The sequence below is a fragment of the Monomorium pharaonis genome, chromosome 4, assembly GCF_013373865.1.
Source record: "Monomorium pharaonis isolate MP-MQ-018 chromosome 4, ASM1337386v2, whole genome shotgun sequence".
Classification (NCBI taxonomy): Eukaryota; Metazoa; Arthropoda; class Insecta; order Hymenoptera; family Formicidae; genus Monomorium; species Monomorium pharaonis.
Genome location: NC_050470.1, coordinates 3,930,387 through 3,953,951, shown reverse-complemented (window position 1 = coordinate 3,953,951; position 23,565 = coordinate 3,930,387). Strand labels below are relative to the sequence as shown.

General features: G+C 39.1%; 2 protein-coding genes across 3 annotated transcripts; one reads left to right on the top strand and one right to left on the bottom strand.

Annotated features, from left to right (window-relative positions):
- Positions 1-30: 30 nt before the first annotated feature.
- Positions 31-15,051, bottom strand: LOC105830929 (sodium- and chloride-dependent GABA transporter ine). 2 transcript variants are annotated; one of them, XM_012670655.3, is made up of 12 exons: positions 14,527-15,051; positions 11,254-12,075; positions 7,280-7,467; positions 4,357-4,491; positions 3,657-3,882; positions 3,197-3,464; positions 2,704-2,932; positions 2,348-2,460; positions 1,912-2,052; positions 1,618-1,818; positions 1,116-1,292; positions 31-606 (listed from the first exon to the last, which is right to left on the bottom strand). In XM_012670655.3, the coding sequence occupies exons 2-12, from the start codon at positions 12,057-12,059 to the stop codon at positions 436-438; spliced, it is 2,655 nt and encodes an 884-aa protein (XP_012526109.2). In that variant the 5' UTR covers positions 12,060-12,075; positions 14,527-15,051; the 3' UTR covers positions 31-435. The 2 variants fall into 2 exon arrangements, with proteins under 2 accessions (XP_012526109.2, XP_036141065.1); XM_036285172.1 differs by lacking the exons at positions 11,254-12,075; positions 14,527-15,051 and adding an exon at positions 9,477-11,206.
- Positions 15,052-16,705: 1,654 nt separating this feature from the next.
- Positions 16,706-23,453, top strand: LOC105830937 (endocuticle structural glycoprotein ABD-4). The gene is made up of 2 exons (XM_012670671.3): positions 16,706-19,007; positions 22,543-23,453. The coding sequence occupies exons 1-2, from the start codon at positions 18,996-18,998 to the stop codon at positions 22,987-22,989; spliced, it is 459 nt and encodes a 152-aa protein (XP_012526125.1). The 5' UTR covers positions 16,706-18,995; the 3' UTR covers positions 22,990-23,453.
- Positions 23,454-23,565: the final 112 nt, after the last annotated feature.

The following is a 23,565-nucleotide window of genomic DNA, read 5'->3' as shown; positions in this document are numbered from 1 at the left end:
TCTGATAATATTGAAAGAAATACACATACATTTTGGACAATATACAATAATTTATTAAAATTATAATCAATTATATTATATATATGTATACACATTATAGTACGTATTGACTATTATATATACAGAAATATACTTCTACGTCGAATCAGTGCTCGTCTATAGTCTATCACATAACGATGGCGTAAAGAGTAACAGTTTATAAGAAGTAACGATTATATTCTTATCCTAATGACTCTTTCGCAAGGGATTACGGTCCTTAAAACAAGACTATAAATAATGGAATGTTGACTGCCACGACAGCTGTTGTAATGGCCGATGATAGTAAAAGTACGTAAGCGAACGACGTTTCTTGTTAAACAATTATTCCTCAATATGACTTCGCATTCTGTGGATTAAATCGTGGAAAGTTGATCGCTTCTGCGAGTCAACACGTTATCACGTTTGAGGTTTCAGCAGATAGTGCGAATTCAGTTGTATGGACGTATTCACGTCTGTTTGCGGTTCCTTGAGCATGTCTTCTGGCAGATTGTGTATGGAATCCATACAATATTCCTGTCCGCAAACTTTGCATGCCTCGAAGTGCGGTTTGATGGAATTTTTGAGTCTCTACGGATACAAATTTTTCTGTATAGTAAGTCAAATACTTTTTCCTTCCTAGTAATGTCTTTTTAGCAATCTAAAAATATTTTCTTATCGATACAAAATATTAATAATCTTTTTATTTATAACAAAATTGTAATGTTGAATTTTTATTTAAAAAAATATTTACGTTACAGTAGAGAAATTGTTAAAATAATATATATTAACATTTTTATAGATAATTAACACTAAAACTAACAGGTAATATATAATTATTACTTAAATGTATATTATTTTATTAAATGTACTATGCTTATGATAAATAAATATTATATTGTCTAAAAGAATAAAAGTAAAGAATAAATTAATTTAATTATATATGTTGCAATAAACAAAAAATTTTAGAAAAAGTACATTATTACAAATTGAATAAAACATTGCAACATGGACTGCTTTGGCAGTTTTAGTGTTAAACTCTTTAAATGGTAATAAATCAATTGATTTCAATGCAACAGTATCAATAAAACTCTACATACTTCGGCAAATGTGGCACCGTCCGCTTTGATAAATACGTAAACGGCAAAAGCGGGAATGCAAATTAAAGAGAGAGACGCGATACCCCATCCGATCGCTTCTGCCCACCATGGATATGTATAGTCGCCGTTGTGGTAGGTCGGCGGCTCATAATCAATTAAGCTGAACACCCATATAGCCTGAGAAGATAAGGCAATTATGAAAATATGACCGTCTCGAAGATTGCCTCTCGACTGCATCGAGAAAAGCTGCTCAACGGGCCAGGATTAAAAGCGGGCGATCATTTGTGCGCATTTGTTATCATCAGATAAAAACAAGATATATTGTGTTTTCCTGAGAATAATAGTCGCGCGATAAATTGACCGTTTGTAATTGCGCTTTTGTTTTATTTTGCTTGATTCGTAACCAGTAATTTTCATTCGGTGCGCTTCATTCAGACACGTGTAGATTCAACGCAGTATAAAAATTTTAATATCTTGAAATTCAATGATATGCGCTGCGTACCATTATAAGAAGAGGCGCTGCAAGGAACCAGCAAAACCGGAAGTACATCGAAGGCATACGTCCAGTCATCTCCTTGACGTTATTGCACAGCCGCCTTACGCCGTAAAGCCACGAGATGGCAATCACTTCGAAGAATGCCAAGAACATGATGGACATCGATGCGGCGTAATGATCTATCAGTTGGAAGAAATAAATACCGCCCTGAGGCAGTCGAGAGAAATCATTTAGTAAGGGACAAGTGTGTTAATTTTTATTAAGCGCAGAGTAAACACCGCGACTCCAGTGTCATTCTACCTGCGTAATATTCGGCAGTCCAAATAAGAACGAAACGACGCATATGATGAGGACCAGCATTTCGTGGCAGAGAAGATGACGCTTCACCCAATTCGGGAAACCGTCTTGGATCGATGTAACAACCACTTCAACAACGGCAAACTGAAATCACCAGAGTTTACATAATATCGTTAAAACATTGCAAAAGCCCAACTACAATCTCCGAAGTAGAAAGCTTGTCAAAATACGATTTGCATCCATTAAACGGTTGAGTAATGATTCTGGTATTTAGTTTTTCGTTCCCGTATGACTAATGCTATATGTTAGTATCTCCGTGGATATTTCGCGATACAATTCACTCTCGTAATTGCGTTTGTTTGTAGATTAAACTGTAATCGTACATGTGTACACAGCGTCGCGATAGGAAATGAGACTTTATCTGTCATACAAGGCTTACCTGACTGTTCAACGAAAGGGAGACCAGCATAAAGAAAAATAGCACGGCCCAGAGTTGAGAAGCTGGCATCTTGGCTAGCGCTTGCGGATAGATGACGAAGACTAGACCAGGTCCTTGAACGGAAATTATGATTTATCTATAAAATGTCACAGAAGGAGTTAATCTGACGATGTAAAACAGCGAGAGAAAAAAAAATAGAAACAAAAAAGATGCAGCGATCTCGGAATCACAGATTTTATTAAGAGTTTTACACCCTTTCTCTCCATAACGCGCGCACGTGACATACTTATATTAATACTTACATAATTTATCGTTATTTAGCGTGACGCAATCTTCATTTCTAATTCTATACGTACCGTCAGTTAGGACATCTTCGACGGACATGTTTTGCTCCCGCGCTATGTTGCCGATCGTGGCAAACGAGAATATCCCAACCAGTAGACTACTGAAGGCGTTTATGAGCGAAACGGCGACGGTGTCTACGAGAATCGTGTTGTGGAATCGATTGTAACTCGCGAAACATATCATCGAGCCAAAGGCGATCCCTACAGAATTGAAGACTTGCGCTGCTGCGTTGATCCACACCTATTTAATTAATATTGATAATAATATAATTAGATTTAACTAGAAATTCAAGATAAAATATTTTTAAAATTCTGTATTAATTTTCTTTAATTTAAATTAAAAAGGCACATTATTTTAATTTAAAACTAATTTAATATTTTCAAATAATATGTTCTACAAATTCCTTATTATTTTCTTCTACATTTATTCGATTACCATTTTAGTTCATTTTGTCACTTTATTACATCATATTTTTTTTCTTATATAAGAAATCAATTATGTTACCTTTGCATCGCCAAGTAATTCCCAGCGAGGATGGAAAAAGAATTGCAGACCTTTTGCGGCGCCTTCCAGAGTGAGAGATCGCGTTAGGAAGACCACGATTAGGAGGAAAGGCAGCGTTGCCGTTAGATATCTCACTTGCGCGGATGACTTAATGGACTTCCAGATGGAAAAATATACCAGGATCCAGGCAGTTATCAAACATGCTACGAGCTCCCATCTTAAAATCCCCGGATGTTCGATGCCGTTACTAATTTGCAGGACCTTATTGCTATAAATGAAAAAGTTTCTTCAGCCACATCAAAGGTGCGATTGTTTTTACGGACTATCTTACACGCGGGATGTGATTACATATTTTAAATTTTATTAAAGAAAGATAACACGTACAATACTATTTAATAATACAAGAAGCTTAAATTAGTTGTGAGTATAGATTTTCAAAATTTAAATTAAAAAAAATTACTCAAAGAATTCTTCGGATGGTGTTTTTGTCAAGTTCGGTTGAGTTCGATTATCGATGGATCCATAACTGGGAAGCCAACAATGCGGTGAGTTCCACGAGTTATCGCAACGTGACCATGGCTGCTCCGGTCGGAATGCCGCGAAGAAATAGTAAATTGCGTAAGCTATTATCACATTATGATAGGTGGACATTAGAAATGATATTACAACTGACGATAAACCAGCTCCTAAAAAGACAAAAATATATACCGTAGACGATAAGACGAAGCAACTTAGAATGTTTTATTTTGAGAAGGCTTGAATTAAATTACAGATTTACATTGCTCTTTTTGCAGAAAAAAAAGAGAATAATGTATATTTCCACCAATGTAGATTAACTTTGATCTCGATTTAACTGACTCTTTATCTTTTTGTAACACTAAGAATTAGAAAAAGATAAAGAGTAAGTTATAAACGGAGATCAAAGTTAATCTACATTGGGGTAAAATGGGATATAAAGAGGATAAAGCAATGACAAGTATAAGTTTATCGTACATTATGTTCTCCCAATTATCTTTTTTCTAATCTCTTTTCAAGTTAAGCGCGTATTTCCAGTCAGAGAACTTTATGATGCTATAAAAATGAGCGCGTGAGAAGTTTTTAATGCATAGTTATGGGTACTTAATCAGCAATCTATTACACCGCGACATTTATCCATTTACCTTTCAATAATGGGCACATTTGACCCAGGGCACCAATTGAGCCGCGACGAGTGAATTGTCCGATGCTGAGCTCCATGTACAGCAACGGTACTCCACATACTACGAGTATTAAGAAGTAAGGTACGAGGAACACACCTGAAATGCCGATCGATATAAATAAAATCTCTCCGGTGTGAACAAAGTATATATAGTCTTAAATTTTACAAAATTTTTAATTAAGTTACACTACATTTTTTTCCTAAGAAGAAGACATTTGTTCCAGAAACTTGAAGATACGTTCATAAATTTTTAGAGAGATTTACAATAACTTTAAACAAATGGGCTAAAACGAAGTATTTACTAGCGATTGAACCAATAAAATATCCTTTTTTCGTTGTATCGTAAGGGGTTATTTTAAAATTTAGAAAATTAGTGATCTCTCTTCCTGTCGAAAATAAAATAAAAAGATTAATCCAATTGCCGGTGACGCGGGTCTCGCCCAGCATTTCGCTAAACCGAGGTTCCTCGCGCGTGTACGTAATAAGTACCTCGACATTAATCATACTGTGGGTAGCGGCAAGGTCACTGGATGTAACTCTTTATTCGCAATAAACGATGATCCGTAGCGCCGCTACAGATTACGACTTAATTTGACATCACGGCATTTAGCCGTCGCGAGGATAGGTGACAATTACTCAGCTGTTGACATGTTTCCTTCAATTGTATATAACTTACCGAGCGCACGAATCGTACTTGTCGCACTTACGGCGACTATTGTACACGATCTCGTCGGACAGACTTTCGGGCATTTCGGTCCATTTCTGCGTAAACGCACGTACGGTCACGCGTGCACAGCAGTTTCCTTTATATCTCGCGAAAAGATGTAAATTAATCCCAGTCGGCGGAACGGTACACAATGCGCCACGAGTATAAATCACGTGGCGTTATCCGATCTGTTTTTCCTCTGTCGCTTCAATCCAGCCGAGCAACAGCGCGGATGACAGTTTTCATTTAGTTTGATGCAAACGATACGAAATAATATACGCGATCGAACTCCAAATAAATTATCGCGGGATATTAAACGAGGATGCGGAAATAACAGTCGGAGGGGCGATTTAGGGTGATGTATATATCAATGGTGATTACGAGCAATTTAATTTCTGGCGAAACTCCAATCGCATTACAAGGCGGGCAATGACGCATATTAATGTTGTTACAGTTATTCAACCACAATATCGTCTTTATCACGAAAATGCAATTTAGTGTTCGCGGCAACAATAAATATCGGAGCGTGCATCTCGCGTGCGCGCGCAAGTAGAGCCCGCATTATTTCCCTTGATTTTCCGGTCTTCCGTTTAATATGTGATTTCGCAAAATTATGCACGCTCTGTATTTTTACAGCAGTACTACTGCATGCTATCTGTATAACGAATTAACTTGCCCATGCATGGCCCGTTGAAAATTACAATGTAGTTTCCAGCTCATTATATGCATGTAAATATATTATGTAAAAGTTACAATTAAATAAAGATGCTCTCTAATATTTTACAAATGAAAATTACTTTTAGAGAGATGCTACGTGCACACGTGTAATTTTTTAATTTAATTTAATTTAATTTAATTATTTGATTTAAAAACAAAGTAAATTAATTACTTAATGACAATGAATAAGTTACTTAATTTAAAAATAATTCTTGTCCTTTTTTCGTTTCTGACTATCCTAACTACATTTCTATTTATATCACAGCCACCTCCGAGATAAGTCAAAAGTAAATAATTATAAGACGGTCTGAAAATTGTATGTCGTGATATTAGAGCACGAGATAAAGATCGCGTGTGTGCGACATGTTTGACAAACCTGAAAAGATCTCCATTTTAATACCACTTTGCCTAATCTCCGCGCGAATTTAGACTGACGTCGTCCGAGCGAAATGATAAATCATCCCCAATCGTCTAAATCGGATCGCGTTATTCGAGCTGGTTTTCCGGCTCTTTAATTCAGTCCGGTATATTCAGCGCGGAGGACCGAGATGGTACCCGGCCGATTATTTCCACACCGCACCGGTGTCATTGAAATCATTTACCGCGCCCGGCGGCACGGTAAGCCGTGCGTTCCGGCAAGGTCATGTATCAAGTTCCGCGAGCGAATTGCGCCATGCATCCGGCCTCCGGATGCATCTAGACTTTGAAAATTACCGGCAACACGATACGCGGTCAGGTTACCGGGATTGCGAGAAAAAAAAGAGAGAGAGAGAGAGAGAGAAGTCGCGGTCGCTCCGTCCTGAATCTGAAGCTCGGCTCTTACGCAAGAAGCTCGCAATTTCCACGTAGGATCCATCTCGCAAATTCGCCTCCTCGCGCGAAAAGACGTAATCTCTCCCTTGTACGCGGCACGGGCGCGATTTCTATTCGATACCTCCTCTCCCGTATTCTGGTTCAATACGTGGTTCAACTTAAGCTCAAGTGTCGTTACGATTCGCCACGTTTCAACGTCACGTCGCTCATGCGATGGAAACGTTGAAAGAATAGGAAGCGGTACTTAAAGAACGTTTTTAAAGGGGAACCGAGAGGAGGGCGTTTGTACGGGCGCTCGAGCTACGCGCGCGTAAAAATTGGAGGACGTAGCAGCCGCGGACGCTGCCTGCTCCGTCAGCTATTTCGTACACCGACGTACTTCGCGACGCGCAAAACAATCGCGCGCTTTTATCACGGTTATGCTAATCGCGTCGCGGACACGTCGCGACCGTGTTATTCGCATTCATTTCGAGATCCGCTTTATTTATTTTGACTCCTTACATCTGCGCGAACTCTTATATTTTTTTTCTTTCTGTTTTCTTTATCTCGCATCGTAAGACCTGAACGTTTCGTGGAACTGGATGCGAGATTCACGTCACGATTACGCGTAAATTATGTAATAGATTGATGCGTTTATCGCGAGACTCACCGCCGCCACTTTTGTAGCATAAGTAAGGAAATCTCCAGACGTTGCCGAGACCAACAGAGTACCCTATGCAGGCGAGGACGAATTCCATTTTGTTCGCCCAATGGGGCCTCCTGGGCTGCCGATAATCGCTGGGATCGTCCGCATCCAGATCGTCATAACTCGCGCACGTGGAGACGTCGTCCTCGAAACTGCAAAAATGCCACGCGCCGACGTCAAGCTTTTATATTGCAAATGTATAAGCCGGGGGACTCGAACGAAAGACATCCGCAGTCGCGGAATGCGAAAGGAAAATTGAGTGAGAGAGGGGGGGGGAGAGGGAGCTCCGAGGGAAAAATGTTACGAGTTATGACAGTTTAATGGAAAAACAGCAATAACACAAGCGCTTTATTAAATATTTCGCCGAGCGAGTAATATAATTTAATCTCCGCATCTCTCGTCTCTGGAGCGGAAACACCGCGTTTGCAGGCGCGCGCGCGCCTTCAAATTCCCTTGGAAACGATAGATCGGTAACGCGTACAGGGTCACTGTTACCGTGACGATTCTTTTAGGGAGAGATTAATGATCTCGCATCTTGTATTTGCGCGCCTACATTTGGTTGCTTGATACATTATGAAAATTTAATGATGGAAAATCACACAGAGAGAGAAACAACGCACGTCATACATGGACGTGCCGGCGTTTGTCTGCATTTGCATGACGCGCGTTCACATAGTCCGCGCGGGGTGGCGGTCATTAAATATGCATCGTTATTGTCTATGGAACGGTTGAGAATTCGAGTAATAACACCGATTAGCGGACGGTAACAGTTTTGCACGGGAAAAAAAGTAGATTGGATAGATTTAACGCGAACCAAAGCTACAACGCGAATTCATTCGTTTACACTTAAGGAGATTTAATAGTTAAAGTAATTATGTGCAAAAGCAATAATCAGTATGATTGTTAAACAAATTCTTTGTCACAATAAAAATTGCTAGAGTAACAAGTTTTCTCGTTGTATTAACAGACTTACAGTTACGATTGCAGTTATAATAAATATAATTAATTATAATCGTTAATTGTATTCACAAAATTGTAAAACTTTCGCTACTTTAACATAGAAAACTAGTTGTCCGTATGTTACAACGATAGACTTGTCGAATGAGTGAGGTTCATAGTTGTTTTAGCAAATCTTGTTCGTTCCGTGTGCGTGTTGCGTGAAATATCATAGGATCAACAATTACACCGGCCGATTCCGTTCGCGTTTGCGTCTACGAACGGAGGGCAACGAACGAGAGCCAATACCGAAAGGTCCGTGTCACCGTGATAAAGTGTTGCCGTAAAATAGCAAGCAACGTAAAAAAAAAAAGGAACGACTTCGCGCGCATATATTACGTAAGCGTCGAGAACGGAGGAATTTTTATGCGTTTATCGCGCAAATTCGTACTTTACGGTGCGGTGAGCGCAGAAATGGTGTCAGACCATGAGTGGGTGGCGGAGGGAAAGGGCGGCCGACAATGCTGAAAGATATATACGCGTCGCACCTGTGTACATTCCCGTTCGTTTCGCAACGGAAAACTAATATACCGCGCCGCGGAAGCATCGCGGATACGATAATGCGCCCCGTATATTGTACGTCAGTAGTTCCTTTCTTAAAAAAGAAAAAAACACACGTCGTAAATATCACATCGTACATACGTCGTCATTGTAAATGTGACAGTAACGAAGATGAGTATCGGGTGACACCGATCGACCCAGTTCTCGCGGCGAAAGGAGATAATGGGCTGATTTGAGTGACTAAATTACCGCACAATGCGCATCCCTTCTATCCCCGGAGATTCTTAGAAAAATTGTACTTTCGGATTATTTCTACTTCGCAAAAGTAATTGTTGATCGACAACTTCCGTGATGTACCGGAAGGGTATAGCCGTGACGGGCGGCACGCTCCGTTCTTTATTAGCATTAACGATCTCGCGATGATGACGGGTAATCTCTTCGCACGTGGGAGACTCGTGTGCGCGTCGCTTAAAAAAAAAAACGAGGCGTGACGAGGTCTTAAATGTAGGACGACGATTACGGGTCATTTCGAGCGCCGTCGTCCCGTTTCAATGGAAGAAGCGGGACGGAATCGCAACATAGTATGTCACACCGCGCAAGTACACCTACTTACAACGCAACCGGTACGGTTGCCTTACATTGTACACCACTATTATCCACTTACGTCTGCGGAACGATACGCCGGAATTGCAGACCCTGGATGACGAGATCTGACGGTTTCGCGCCGAGCAGCTTAGACGCGTAGCGCATCTCTCACTTACGTAAAATCTGCTTGGCGAGAGAAAGAGAGATGGGGGTCCTAATCGGAGCGATCGAAACCTGGTCTAACTAGACCGGTCTAATTAATAGAGAGAATTCAATTCTCGATGACGGTGGATTCGCGTCTCGCGCAAGCGGAGACCACTTTCGCGCGTGTACAGCGCATCGATATTTGAACTCACCGAAATTATACCGGAAACTATACCGGTTTCGATCCTCCGACTCTAATTTACAGACACGAGGCGAATCTGATGCAGCAGCTTCCGCGCTTTACAACAGGCCGACGTTGATTAGCGCTATCCGTAAACCGAGAGCCAATCTCATCGATGCTTAACTAACTTGACCTTTGCTCCTTTCTAAATCATAAACCTTAGCTGTAATGCAAGTATGTAGAGTGGAAATTCTATCAATGGTGATTAATATTAATAATTGATAGCTCGATCCTAAACTGTATCATAAAGTGACCTTATCAGGAAAATTGGGTGTATGTTCTAAAATCAATTTTAATAATAGTAAAAACTTAAAAGAAATATACACATAATTTCAATACACCTTGTACATATTTTCATAGTTTTACCTTAATTAATTAATTTACTTTAATTTATTCATTTACTTTCTATTTTACATTCTCTTCTATCTTCTAGTTTAAAAAGGAACCGTGATCTAGAAAGGAACGGAAAATTTAGTTGACCAGTGCTAATTGATGCGACTGACCTTGAATAGCGCGAAGAAATGTCGCTGCTGCATCAACGCGACGAAACGAAGTGGCAAATTTGTGACTCGAGGTGCAATTGACTCATTAGACTAGCGATTCCGAGACGTTTAACGATATTCCTAATGTTTGAAGACGATCGCTGGGACAGTTGTAAAGCGCTCTCGAACTGCTGTCGCGGAGTTCTCTTACTGAAGGTTGTATCAAGCTACAGTTTCATTTTTATGCGTCGCGTATACGGCTCGGTTTATTTAGAAACGTTTACACGAAGTATTAGGTCCTACTTGAGAAGCATATGGGAGATGGACCTGCTCACACATTTTAATCATAATGCTAATTCACGACCATCATGTGTTTTCAAGCTCGCAAATAAAGAAATAATTGGATTCAAGGCCAAGCTGAACCCCAATCGAAATCATTCCGATTATTTGTTGGCATTTAGGTGTTATCTCAAGTGATTGCCATTATGTTTCTTACAATAAATTTTATCTTTGACTCGATACCGTTTTCGTCACGCGTGTTCACACCAGGCGTTGCATAAACACAAAACTTTCGATTTTATCTTAATTACTTGTATCATAAAACGAGTGCGTTAGGAATTGCAATACTGTAATCATTTTTTCTCTCAAAGAAATTATTCATTTCTTAGTTAAATAACGTTCTTCGAGGGAATAAGAAGTAGTGAAGCTATCTAGATTAATCCTTGATTTCAAGGCAGCGACATGATAACTGATCCGCGTGTCTTTTTTCATTCGTCATCGAAATCTCGTCTCTTGCATCTCGTTTTACGAGACAAGACACGAACGAATCGTTTGCCTGTTCGTTCCTTTGTAAAGACTTTATTGTCTAATGTTACGCGAAAGCGCATTCACGCTCACGCGTGCGCGCTATCACGTGGAGCGTGTGATTCATGCGGCCGTTTCTTCGAAAGCGCCGCGAGGCACAATCGTACGCAATGTGTCTCACTTACGGCGGCGGATGTACCACGTTAAGCAGCTCCGACGGCGAAGTGGGAACTCTACGTATCGTTAGCTTCCGGCCGTCGGAAGAGCCGAGGCCGATCGACGCCAGGGACCTGATCGAGACCGTATCGGGGAACGAGCGGAGGTGACTCCCGTTGGTGTCCGTGTACAAGACGGGGGTCCAGGTAGGTGACAATTGATGACAGCAGGGACAGTGCTGGCGATTCTCGTCCATGTTGAAGACCCTCGGCGAGGACACGTTGGAACAATGTTGTTGATAATGCCGTGGATTGATGCTCCTGGCGCTCGATCTGGTAGGACTATAAGGTCCGTTGTCGCGATCGGAACTCGACCCAGACTCAGCCTGATCGATTATTAATCGTGGTCGCCAGCGATTACCTTTATCTCGACGAGCGCTTTCAGGAGTGTCTTCGCGGCTGATCACCTTTCTGTTGCCATTGCTACCATTATTCGGCGGCACAACGAGGATCTCACGGGCAGCGTTCAGTAAACGACCTCTTTCCTCTTCCGAGGACCATTCGGCCTCGATCTCCGGACGTTTCCGGTCCTGACGATGGAGCCTGATCACGTCCGGATCCGCATCGTCAGACACGTCGTCGTCATCGTCGCCGTCATCGTCGTCTTCTTCCTCGAACATCGTACTCATTTTACGCACGCAGCCGGCCTGTTTGCCGGGAGATTTGCTGTGGGTAGCATCATCGTTCTTCGGCAAGACGGGCTTGCTACTGCTGTTGCACGGCTCGTCACTGATGCCGCTGATGCCGCTATCGTTGTTGCCGCTCTCGGTGTCCATAATCGCATGACCACCTCTATAGACAGAGAGAAATATATATGCATGTACATTGAGGGAGGGGAAAAAGATCTTTGTTAATAACCTAGGAAAATTAGCAATTCTAATACTGTCATTTCAAAAAGCATCTTTTTAGTTTTAAATTAGCTTTAAAATAAAAAAAATATAACGGATAATATTGCAATTTAATGTCATGCTAAAATCAAAGATAAATTACTTTTATTAAATAGACATCTTTATACAAGGAAAAAATGGTTATAACTTAATGCTGAGTTTCTAAATATTTTCTCAAACGTGCGAATAATTTTGCAAGCATGTACAGGGAGAAAATTTTATCGAATTTTATCATAGTTGAATAGGTATAGTACTTTGAATTTTAAACTAATTAAATTTTAATTAAATTTTTACCGCATAATTGTACACAATTGCAGATCTCAAAATTTATAATCGATCCAATACATAACAAATATATGATTCTTCGAGAGACACCCGAAAAAAAGAAAAAGGTACATAAATTATTAAATAACGGCGTACAAACACGTGCACCCATTTATAGAATTTTCAAACGAAAAGAGAGAGTTGACTCCAGATTTATTTAAAAATTTAGAAGACGGTCGAGACGATTCCGAAACAGCTAGAAAGAAACTTATAAATAAACGAGAGACGTCAGACCATTGTTCGACGGACTTCTGTCGATTTTATCAAGAAAGTGGTAGTGTGCGACGAGGCGATAGAATACTCGTAAGATTTAAGCGAAAAAATATGTTGTATATACATATATATATATTTTTAAATTTATATATATCTTTTTTAATATTATTTATGAAATTATTCTCTAAAATTTATTTTTATTGTTCGCTACTACTGTACATAGTAGTAATTTTTGAAATAAAATAAAATTTGATAAAATTTTCTCCGTGTGCATGCTTGCGAAATTATTCGCACGTTTGGGAAAATATTTAGAAGCTCAGCATTAAGTTATAAAAATTTATTTTCTGCATATCCATTTTTTCCCTTGTATAAAGATGCCTATCTAATAAAGATTTTCATGCAATTTTTCAAAATACTTGATCCACATTTCGTAAATAACTATATTCTGCGAATGCTCTCTAGAATGCTTTCGATGAAATATCAAATTTAATACGCACGCACTCGCAAATCGTATCGCCCGTAACGCGTTTACGAACGGGCTTTGAGTGGCGCGAGGAGTTTCTCTCTGCGGTAGTTCACACGATTAGCATAAATTGTCGAATATATTAGATGCCATTTCGCGATGAATATCGAATACTTTGTATACGACGATTTAAATTACTCATTGAGAAACGATTCATTATAATCCTTAATAAAATCAAGTCTTTTTATAAAACATGACATTTTTGTGATACGAATATTTATTACTTCCATAAAGTATTAAAATTATCAAAACAGGTCAAGGTTGATAAACTCCTTTTTGAAAAATGTAAAATAAAATGTAATTTCTGAGATGTTCCATGTCTTTTGTTTTATGTAAATAATTAAGTTAATCAATTTACTTTACCCCTTTATTTTGTTTATTTCAAAGACATACTTAAATGATGTAATATTTAAATAATTTAAAGATATATAATATTTTATATAATTTATATAATATATATTTAAATAGTAAAAATATATATACATTAAACAACTGTAAAGAATTATTGTCACTAAACAATTTTTTTACAAATATTACGGCTTTCTACAAATGTTTCAGCTTGTTTTAAGTAATTCGACTTGGGTTTCTTAACATTAATATTATCTAATTCTATTTCTCTCATTTGTTTGTATAAATTCGAATTTTTATTTCTGTTTTACAACTCAAACCCGCTGAGACAACTTTCTTTCGTCTTGATGTAATGACGAGCAACAGCCACGTGAGTATGCACGTATTTCTTGTAGATACAACCGACTCTTTACGACATTCTGATAGCTAGAGATAATGTCATCGCAGGTGCGATACAGCTATCAATCCAATATGATTTGTTACAAAATTGTCGCGCACGACAGTGTTTACAAATGTCTTACGACATTCGGTTTCCACGTGGATAGTGCCGTTACGTCAAGCGATCGCTGCGGAATAATAATGATAATTTCTGGAAATTTCTCAAATTATATAAACAATTAAATTACTTCTCTTTACGATATCGATGAATGACGAAAAATCAATGAAGCGATATGACACAAGGAAAAACAAGCTGTTATATAGATACACGTCTTTGTTTTTACACTCATATCGCCTCGCAAATACTTTCGAGGACTCGGTGGCATTGTTACGTAAACCTCGTGAAAACTATTGGCACTTTCGCTAATGAGGGAAAACAATCGCGGCGTCGCGTTGTACGGGGGAATCGAGAACGCGCGGAGAGCGCGCGCTTTTCGGAGCGCGTTGTCGCAGGTGAGCGTCATTCGATGACACTTCCACGCGCGTCACGTGTCACGCGGAGTGCGTTACCTGTCAGATCGCAGCGTGCCTCGAAATCGGGATCGGACGCGTCTAGGCGAGCCGAGCAAAAGTCATCCGCGTATCACTCGCGAGTGATAACGAGAATCGCACAGCCACGATGCGCGCGCACACGCACGCACACACACATGCACAAACACGCGCGCCCACGCGCGCCCGAACGAGTCACGTGTACTATCTGCGGCGCGGCATTGAAGCGCGTGTTCGTATCTCCGTTTCACTTCTCTTTTCTCTGTTTCTTCCTCTCGGACCGAAGCCGCGGAACGCGCGGCTATCGCCTAGGAGCGATCTTTTCCGGGCTGCGAAGCGACGACAGAGCCGTGAACCCGCGTTTCGCGGCGATCCGGGTTCATATGTACGCCCGTGCGTCGCGATCGCCCGCGAATCGTGACGCACATACATTCACGCGCAGACGTACATACGAATGCAAGAACACGCACACGCGACACACTATGATACCCACACCGCGATGTCAGCGCCGTTGTACGTGCGTGATTCGCGCGACGCGTGCATAGTTGAGAGACTCGAGTCCGAATCGCATGACTCGCATACAACACGGTTCTGGAGGGGGGGACCACGACATCCTCTTCTGGATACGTGCCCACCTCTCTCATGGTCAGCGCCTCGATGAGTATTTAGCGGGTCATGTAGGGGGAGGTATGCTCGATTATGCGACCAGAGAGAAAGATAATGGATAGATTCGCGGATGATTCAAACATTTTCTCGAAGATTCTGAAACCAAGTCTCTAATATACAGGAAAACGTGAGCGGAAGAGATACGGTAATGATTGCGGAAAGAGGAAAAATTGATGTTCAGAGTTAGGTAATAATTAATTGAAAAGTTAAAAGTTATTAACTTTTTAATAACTTTAATATTTTACTTAATTACTTTCAAGTAAGTTTATTTTTATTTCAACTAGCGATTTTTAAAGCACATAAATTTTAACTTATTAGATCTTTTCCTAAATTAAAAATTTATTTGTAAAAAAGATTTAAAAAATATATTTCTATATAAAAAGCAATAGTTCTTTGTTAAACCATGTAAACTTAATTTACAAATAAAATATTAACAGTATGCGAACATTGTCATTGATGTTAAGCGTTTGATTTAAATAATTATCATAATTTTGTTTTTACTATTTTTTTATTTTTGCATAATTAATTGATCTCTTTGAGCTTTATATTTTCCACGTTGCAAATAAAACTGAAGAAATTTATAGTATTTTGAATTCTGCACTTTTGTATATATGAGAATAATACCATATTACCATTAACAATTGACGGATTAATATAAGCAATTGACAGCTTCGACACAAAATCACACTTTCTTAAGTCTAAAATTTCGAAGCAATTATTTGTTTGCCGTTAAATTATAGTTTAACATGACATTTAATTTTAATTGACATTTGCTTTTTTTTTCTAGATCTGATGGAAAGTATAGATAAAAGAAATCGTATATAGAATCTCGATAAATACGGATTAGGTAACGAATGTTTCCAATACGTAATGGCTTAATTATTATGCATGAAATTGCTTCCAAGTTGTTAATTCAATTAAATTATTAACGGTACTATGAATATAGTGACCAGACTAGTTTTATCTAACGTACAGACAAGTGAAACACTGATCTCCGCCTGTTTAATAGCAACCGTATCTACTGCGGTGATTTTAAGTCTGCATGAGGCAATCGACAAGTGCCGTTCTATTCAAACAAACTTTGAAACATTCTCGTTAATATTTCAATTACTTCATAATTTTATCAACAAATATTACTTTGTTTTATCTTAATAATTTTGATTAAAAACGATAATAAAGATTTTTCTATAAAATATATAAAGATTATTAGACTTTATTGGATTAATTATATTATTTAAAAAATATTAATCAGTAATACTGATCAGTAATATTGATCTATTGAATCTATACTGACAGTATGCATCAATATTTTAAAATCTTACGTGATAATATCAATTTTCTACATAAATTTTACAATCCATTAATATTATAATCATATAGAATCACTAGTATTCATTATATTGACAGTATTATTGATCGTGTAAAGTCTATTGAATTTTATTGAAATAAAATTTTCAATTTTAAAACTTGAATGGAACATTGTTAAAAATTTCTTCACGCGACATAACGCGATTTATAAATTGATATAAATTTCCCTACATACAATTTATTCATTTTGTAAGAGAATAAAGCATGATTTACTTATAATAATTATGTATTAACAATAATCTCGTGTAAAGTTTATGCGGTCTTATTCGCAAATAAAACTCGTCTGTAAGCTCACAGCTACGCGAGTTACGAGGTAAGAAAAAAATAAGTAAAAGAACATCGATGGATGTTTAATTTATCTTAGGCGGTTTTTCCCATTCGTTGATTTTCCCATTCACGCCCCGTTTAACGAAGGTTCCGTTTCCTTTCACCACAATTCCTTTTACGCGATAAACATTGATTATCGCGTAATACCCTTGTCTACACGTGCACTTGCGGCCGCGCATGCTACTATACGACTGGGTAGGATCACTATGCCAAGGACCAGCCTGGCGGCTGTCTGTGGGTTCAATTCCCACGGAAGACCGGGTAACGGGTGCTTAAGATGTCATTATCCTAAGGTTAAGTGATAGGTACACTCTTGAGCGTAACCTTTGTTTCTCTCGCGCGCTTGAGGAGAGAAAATATCCGCACGCTCTCGAAAAACGAATTGCGCGATTGGAATCTTAGCGATCCATCGATTTGCTTTGGTCAGTTATCGCACGGCACCGTCGATTCCATAACAGGAACCCTCGCCGGAAATTTGTAAGGGATGTCGGACGGTGGCGTACAGAACGTGATAAATATGAACACGCGGTGGTCAGGATCCGTGTTAGAGGGTATCCGCGTTGCTCAATTTACATACGTACAGGATCTCGAGACCAATCCGAATTTTCGGATTGCGCGCGAAGCCCGTGCCTTTCACGATGGGGGCACTGCGCGCGGTTCTTCGTTTGTTTGCATCTGACATTAAAGCCTACGTGAAATATTTCTATAATTTCCTGTCGAATAATCCCAGTCATTGTCTAGGCTGGCAAACGTGCCCGTCTGTCCGGTAACGGTGCGACGCCGTTGTCCAAAAAAATAGAGATTTCCGAGACCGATTCTCAATTTATTTATATGATAATAAAGGCTGCCTCGACATTTCCTTGATCAACACTTACGTAACGTAGTATGAGAAAAAAAGACACTCTAACGTCGTCGAATTTCAGTCTCCTTCCCGTGTCCCAACGACGTGACATGATTTCCGATCGGTTTGTGGAGAATCTCGTTCGCGGAGTTGTCTCTCTCGATCTGTCACGACGCGCTACTTGGCTGTCACAAATCTAAACGCGATCGTAAAACAGTTGTAAAATCATTTACTGATCCGTGCAAGTCGCGTTTTACCTGTCGGCGTGCACGTCAGCGATCCGACAGATTAATTAATCTTCCCGCTTGTCACGTATAAACGGAACGTTTACACGCATTTGCATTATTTAAGCCTCGCGGAGGTGTAAATCGCGGAGAATCCCCGATATCGCAGGATCGTGTAAGAAACGTGATATTGGACATTTCCTAAAAAAGAACAATTAATTACACATTTGGTTTCTCTTTCTTTCTTTTTCAACTTTATTCATTCATTTTTTCCTTCTGTCTCTCTTTCTCTCCTTCTTTTTCAACGTTCAGACGATCTCGATCGCGTTCACGCCGATGCCATTGCGGTAAGTAATCGAAACAGCGGAGAAGTCGTCGCCGAGTCCTCGTGTCCGAGTTTGCAGGTTGCGCAAGGCAAGATCGCCTCGTGTGTCATTACGTAAGGGCAACAACTGCAAGTCGCATGGACGTCGTCGTCGTCGTCGTCGTCGTTGCGGACGGAGAAGGAAAATCTCCTCGGCGCGGAGCGTAATTGCACGCCGGTGAGTGGCCGCGGGTGGTCCTTTCCCTCTCCTGCCACCAGATTTCTCGCAGGTGAGAACGCAGATGAAGATGACACCCGGCGCCACGACGCGGCTACGACATCCGCCGCATTCGCGCGGGGGTGTCGCCGTCGGAGCCGGCGTGCTCCCGATTCTTAGACCCCCTTAGAGGGAGCAACGTAGACGGCCGTGCCGAAATAAACTTTCCCGGGTTATGTAAAGAGGCTGTGGCGTCTCCGCATCGTGGACTGCGCCGGTATAAAGGTCGGCTCTGCCCCCAACGGTCCAAGAGTTGCTCGCGAACTTCACGCCGGCAACCATCGGGAGAGGCAAGCTCTACATGTGACCACCGCTCGTTCGTGCTCGATTGCCGCCTTCGCCTTTTTTTTTTTTTTCGTCTCTGACGTTTACCTCGCGTTTAAACGCGCTACACTCACCCGGCTCAGGACGCTCCTCGTTTTTCCCCGTGCGCGCGTATACACGCAATAGCATTAAACGCACGATCATCGTCGAACCGGCAGCATGCGTGCCCTGGTAAGTTCAGCTCTCTTTCGAAGATTTTCTTGTAATTTATTTTTAACTTTTTAACTTTTAGATTTTCTAATTGTAATGCACTCGATTCGCGATATTATATAAATATAGCGGACAAAAACGAACACGCATAATTATTTTTATAAAAATGATGAATAAACTCGGTAAAATATTTTTTATAACATTTTATATAAGACATTTTTTATATAAATATATATAATTACCTATAAAATATGTCTATATATGTTTATACTAGTTTCTTACTTTTATAATATTTCTGTTTGATGTTAAAAAAATAATAGTCATATTAAAATAATGAAAACTAATTAAAAAGATAATTTTTTGCATTGTTTCTTTTATAGAAAGTTAAGTATGAAGAAATGAAAAAGAATTATCTATATACATATAATTATGTTTCAAGGAATGTATATGATTATATCTTTCTTATGTCTTTATATTTAACTTTTTATGAAAAATAATGCAAACATTTATTTTTTTTTATTAGTTTTGTATTCTTTTTAGTACGACTATTATGTTTCTAACACCAAACAAAAATAAAAAAAACTAGTATAAACATATGTCCATATTTCGTATTATATGTAGTATATTTATCTACCTTCTCTTATATGAAAAACTTTTTACAGAAAAATAATAACATTTTTTTTATGTCAAATATGATTGTCATATCGATAATACAGTTTGTCGTATCAATAATTCAAAGAAAATTGAAATAAAATGAAATTGAAGCTGCTTCAGGTTCCTTTCTTTTTTATTCGTGCATTAAGAAAATCTATATGTACAATATTTTACGCGGGAAAGACGTAATAACGTTTTTTGCTTTAACAAATGCATGGAGCTAACTTTCACGTAACATATGCATGAATATAAGCTGTAATTTTCCTGGGACTCTGTTCAGAAAGAAAAGCTTTTATGTGTAGCGCAGATAAAGTATGATGTGCCACTGCATTTTTGTAACTTTACGAGGCTTTACGCATCTGGGTCACCGGGAAAAACTAAATAAATTACACATATAAAATGCATATGTACATTATTTTATATTTGATCCTTTGCATAATATTAAGCATTACATTAAACTTTGACAATATAAGTAAAATTGATTACCTCGAGCTCGTACTCATTTTGTCATTAATCTATACATTCAAAATTGGCGCTTTTAAATAATCTTATTTATTGTCTAAAAATCATTATTTATATGCCGATCTATTTTTGTTATTTTACGCCATATAGCCATACGACATAAATCGCCCAGTTAAAAAAAAAACGTCGATAAAAATACGCGCAATAATTTCTCCTTGCGACAGTCTTTTGTGAAAAAAATGGAGAACGTGTTCAATTTTCGCATATATTACCACATTAGTCACACTCACATGCATTTTCGTGACAATAAACACGTCCGATCATTGATTTCTCTAAATTGTGAAGTTGATCGTCCGTACATATTTTATTAACGGCTGTACGTGATTTAACGTTACGCGCGTACGGTAGGGCTATTCATCATCGTACGAAAGTTACGCAGCGCAAAACAGCGACGTTGCGTAATCTATTTAAATTACATAACTCATTAAATCTGTAAAGCTCGTATAATGACGATATTGTCACGCGCGTCTTGCGCGCCGACGACGATGACCGACATCGACCATGACGAACGAGCCGTTAATTTGCATATGCGTACATGTTTTCTAATTGTCCACTTTCTCTATATAAAGTTGACCGACTAATCCGAGAAATCTATTTGATGTTCTAGCGATGTTACTATTGATGAATAATGTTACCGTAAAACTTGTATCAGTTTCCATGCGTGTTTATCATACCATGCAATTCTATCATTGTGTAAAAAAATGTCTTCAATAGATTAAAATCGCAATAGAATGTCAAAAATGTAAAATATTGTAAAATGTAAATTGAAAAACATTTAAACACAAAAAATTGTTTTAATAACAAGGTTTTGCAAATAATATTATATTGTAATTATTTATTTTTAGTTGGCTCAAAATTGTAATTATTAACTTTTTAATATTATTAACAATAGAATCTTTTGGCCTTGTAATTATTTTTATTTATTCGGTAATTTCTAGTTAAGTGTAAATTATTAATTTTTTAATATTATTAGCAATTATTAATGATGTCAATAATATTATTAATATCATTGACATCATTAATAATGTCAATATTATGAGATTACAAATCATCACATTAAAGGAATGCGTTTATTTACATTGTTCGCACTGCACAGTGAATGGCGGCGAGAATGCACCGGCTGAATCGGTCTCGGTCACCGGATACTATTCGAAGACTATGGGGCTATGGGAAAAAGTCACGTTCGATCGTGAGCTACGTAATATGGCGTCATTAACGCCAAGTACTCTCCCGGTTTCCCTTACCGATCGCAATCGTGACCTACCTACCAACACATTCATCTTGTCCTGACCTTTCGCGGGGAAAGGTATCTCTGGTTTTATGGGACAGACATCGTGACGGGGATTAACGCACCTGGTGTGCAGACACTTCGGCCCGTGCACCATCGACGATACCACCACTAGATGAAGACAACACGTTCCGATCTTTCGTTCTGCTCGAATAAAATCATTGTCCCACGCGCAAATTCATTCGTTTAGATATTCGTGAGATAACGATAAAATTTGATTATTTTATAAGCGGTCTTTACGCCTTCGGAAAGTCTATAAAAGTGAATTTAGTGTGATCGTAAACGCTCGTCGCGGAAAGTCTGTGTATTTATCACTCAACGGCGATGAGCGCGATGAGTCCGTCGCCGAGAAGGACACCCGATGACGTCGTCGTCTTATCCTGAAAACAACACCGTGTCCGTTATTCATTTACGAGGATGATGTAATTAATTCGATAATAACGTCCGAGAAATCATCAATCAACTTCTCGAACCATCAATTTCGTGAACAAGCATCTTAAATAGAGAATTGAATCCCAGTTTGGAAATCTCGTAAATCTAATAGAACAAAATACAAAATAATGCAAATACAAAGAAATGTAAAAATGAATTTGCACTACTATCAAAATGAATGAAAAATCAACGATTGAGTCACGGTACAAGAAGCTATTGAATGTATAATTTGCAAATTAATCACTCATCTCAAGTCATGTAAGTCCAATCTTCGGACATTATAAATTTTAATGACGCATGGATGACTGATGCTGCGTATCAATTTTAAGATTCACGAAGACATATTCACGCGCTTATATAGATGTTAGCGTTTCTTTTTCATTCCGTTCTTGTTTCCACGCTTTAATGAAAGCGGTGAAAATAGAATAACAAAAAAGCGCGCCAACATCATTATAAGCGCATTCTGTATTTGGGTCATGATTCTGTATCATGTATCATTTTCTCTTCGTTCAGTATTTGATAAACAGAAAGGATGAAATGACTCCAAGAGCGTTGCGAGCGTTAAGTGGAGCACGCCAACAAATAATCTCTCGAGTGTAAAAAACAGAACGTAATAATTTAATTTCTTTAATCTAACTGATTTAATTTCTTCATTTTCAGTTGTTAGCGGCCCTTTTCGGGTTCGTTCATGGTCAATACTTCCAGGAGCCGGAGAAGATCGTGAAATACTCGAGTAATCTCGGCGACACCCGCGGTCACTATTCGTTCACCTACGAGACCGAGGGCGGTATACTTCAGCGGGAGAGCGGCAGCCGTAAATACGCCGGCACCGCCGACGAGACGCAACTCATTCAGGGCTCCGTGCAGTACAATGCGCCTGACGGCACCCCCATCGCCATGAGCTGGACCGCCGACGAGTTCGGCACCCAGGTGTCCGGCACACACATCCCTACCCCGCCGCCGATCCCGCCTGCGATTCAGCGTGCCCTCGAGTGGATCGCCAAGCAGCCTACCACCCCGGAACCGATCGAGAAGGACAATCCGACGCAGAACGCGGTCCCCCGTGACAATCGCCAGTACCGATTGTCCTCGAATAAACGAAACTGAAAGCGTGCGCAAAGTATAGCATTAAGTCCGTCCAAACTGTTTATCTCTCTCCTGCCGCTTCACGCAATATGACGCTTCCAATAAAAATTTGTACTTTTGTAGAAATTAGTTTTATAGAAATTAGTACCGAGAGTGTTGTCTCGATGGAGATGGATTTTGATGGGAGTTATGTCCTTCATACAGCATTTTCATGCCAGTCGAGAGGTGGCTTTATAGACAGTTGACTCGTTCTATTCTCGCATGCTTTCCTGTAGTTAGCGCATGATCTCATAATCAAAACGCAGATATATAGTAAAACGTTTTGAAAAAACGAATCTTCTTTTTGTTATAAGTACATTTGTTTCTTTTTTTTTTGTCGTTGTCATCTAAAACTGAAAATGAATGTTCTACATTTGAGATGTAACATTCAAGTATATGTAAACAATGGCATAAATAAGCGAGCTACGCTGAGATTATTTGATAAATGCGCTTCATTCTTTTACCTGCCTGTTCTCAAAGTATAAGTTATGTCGAACGAGTTTTAATTTAGTCTGCAACCATATGATTATTTTTAACAACGAATTATTCAAATGAATG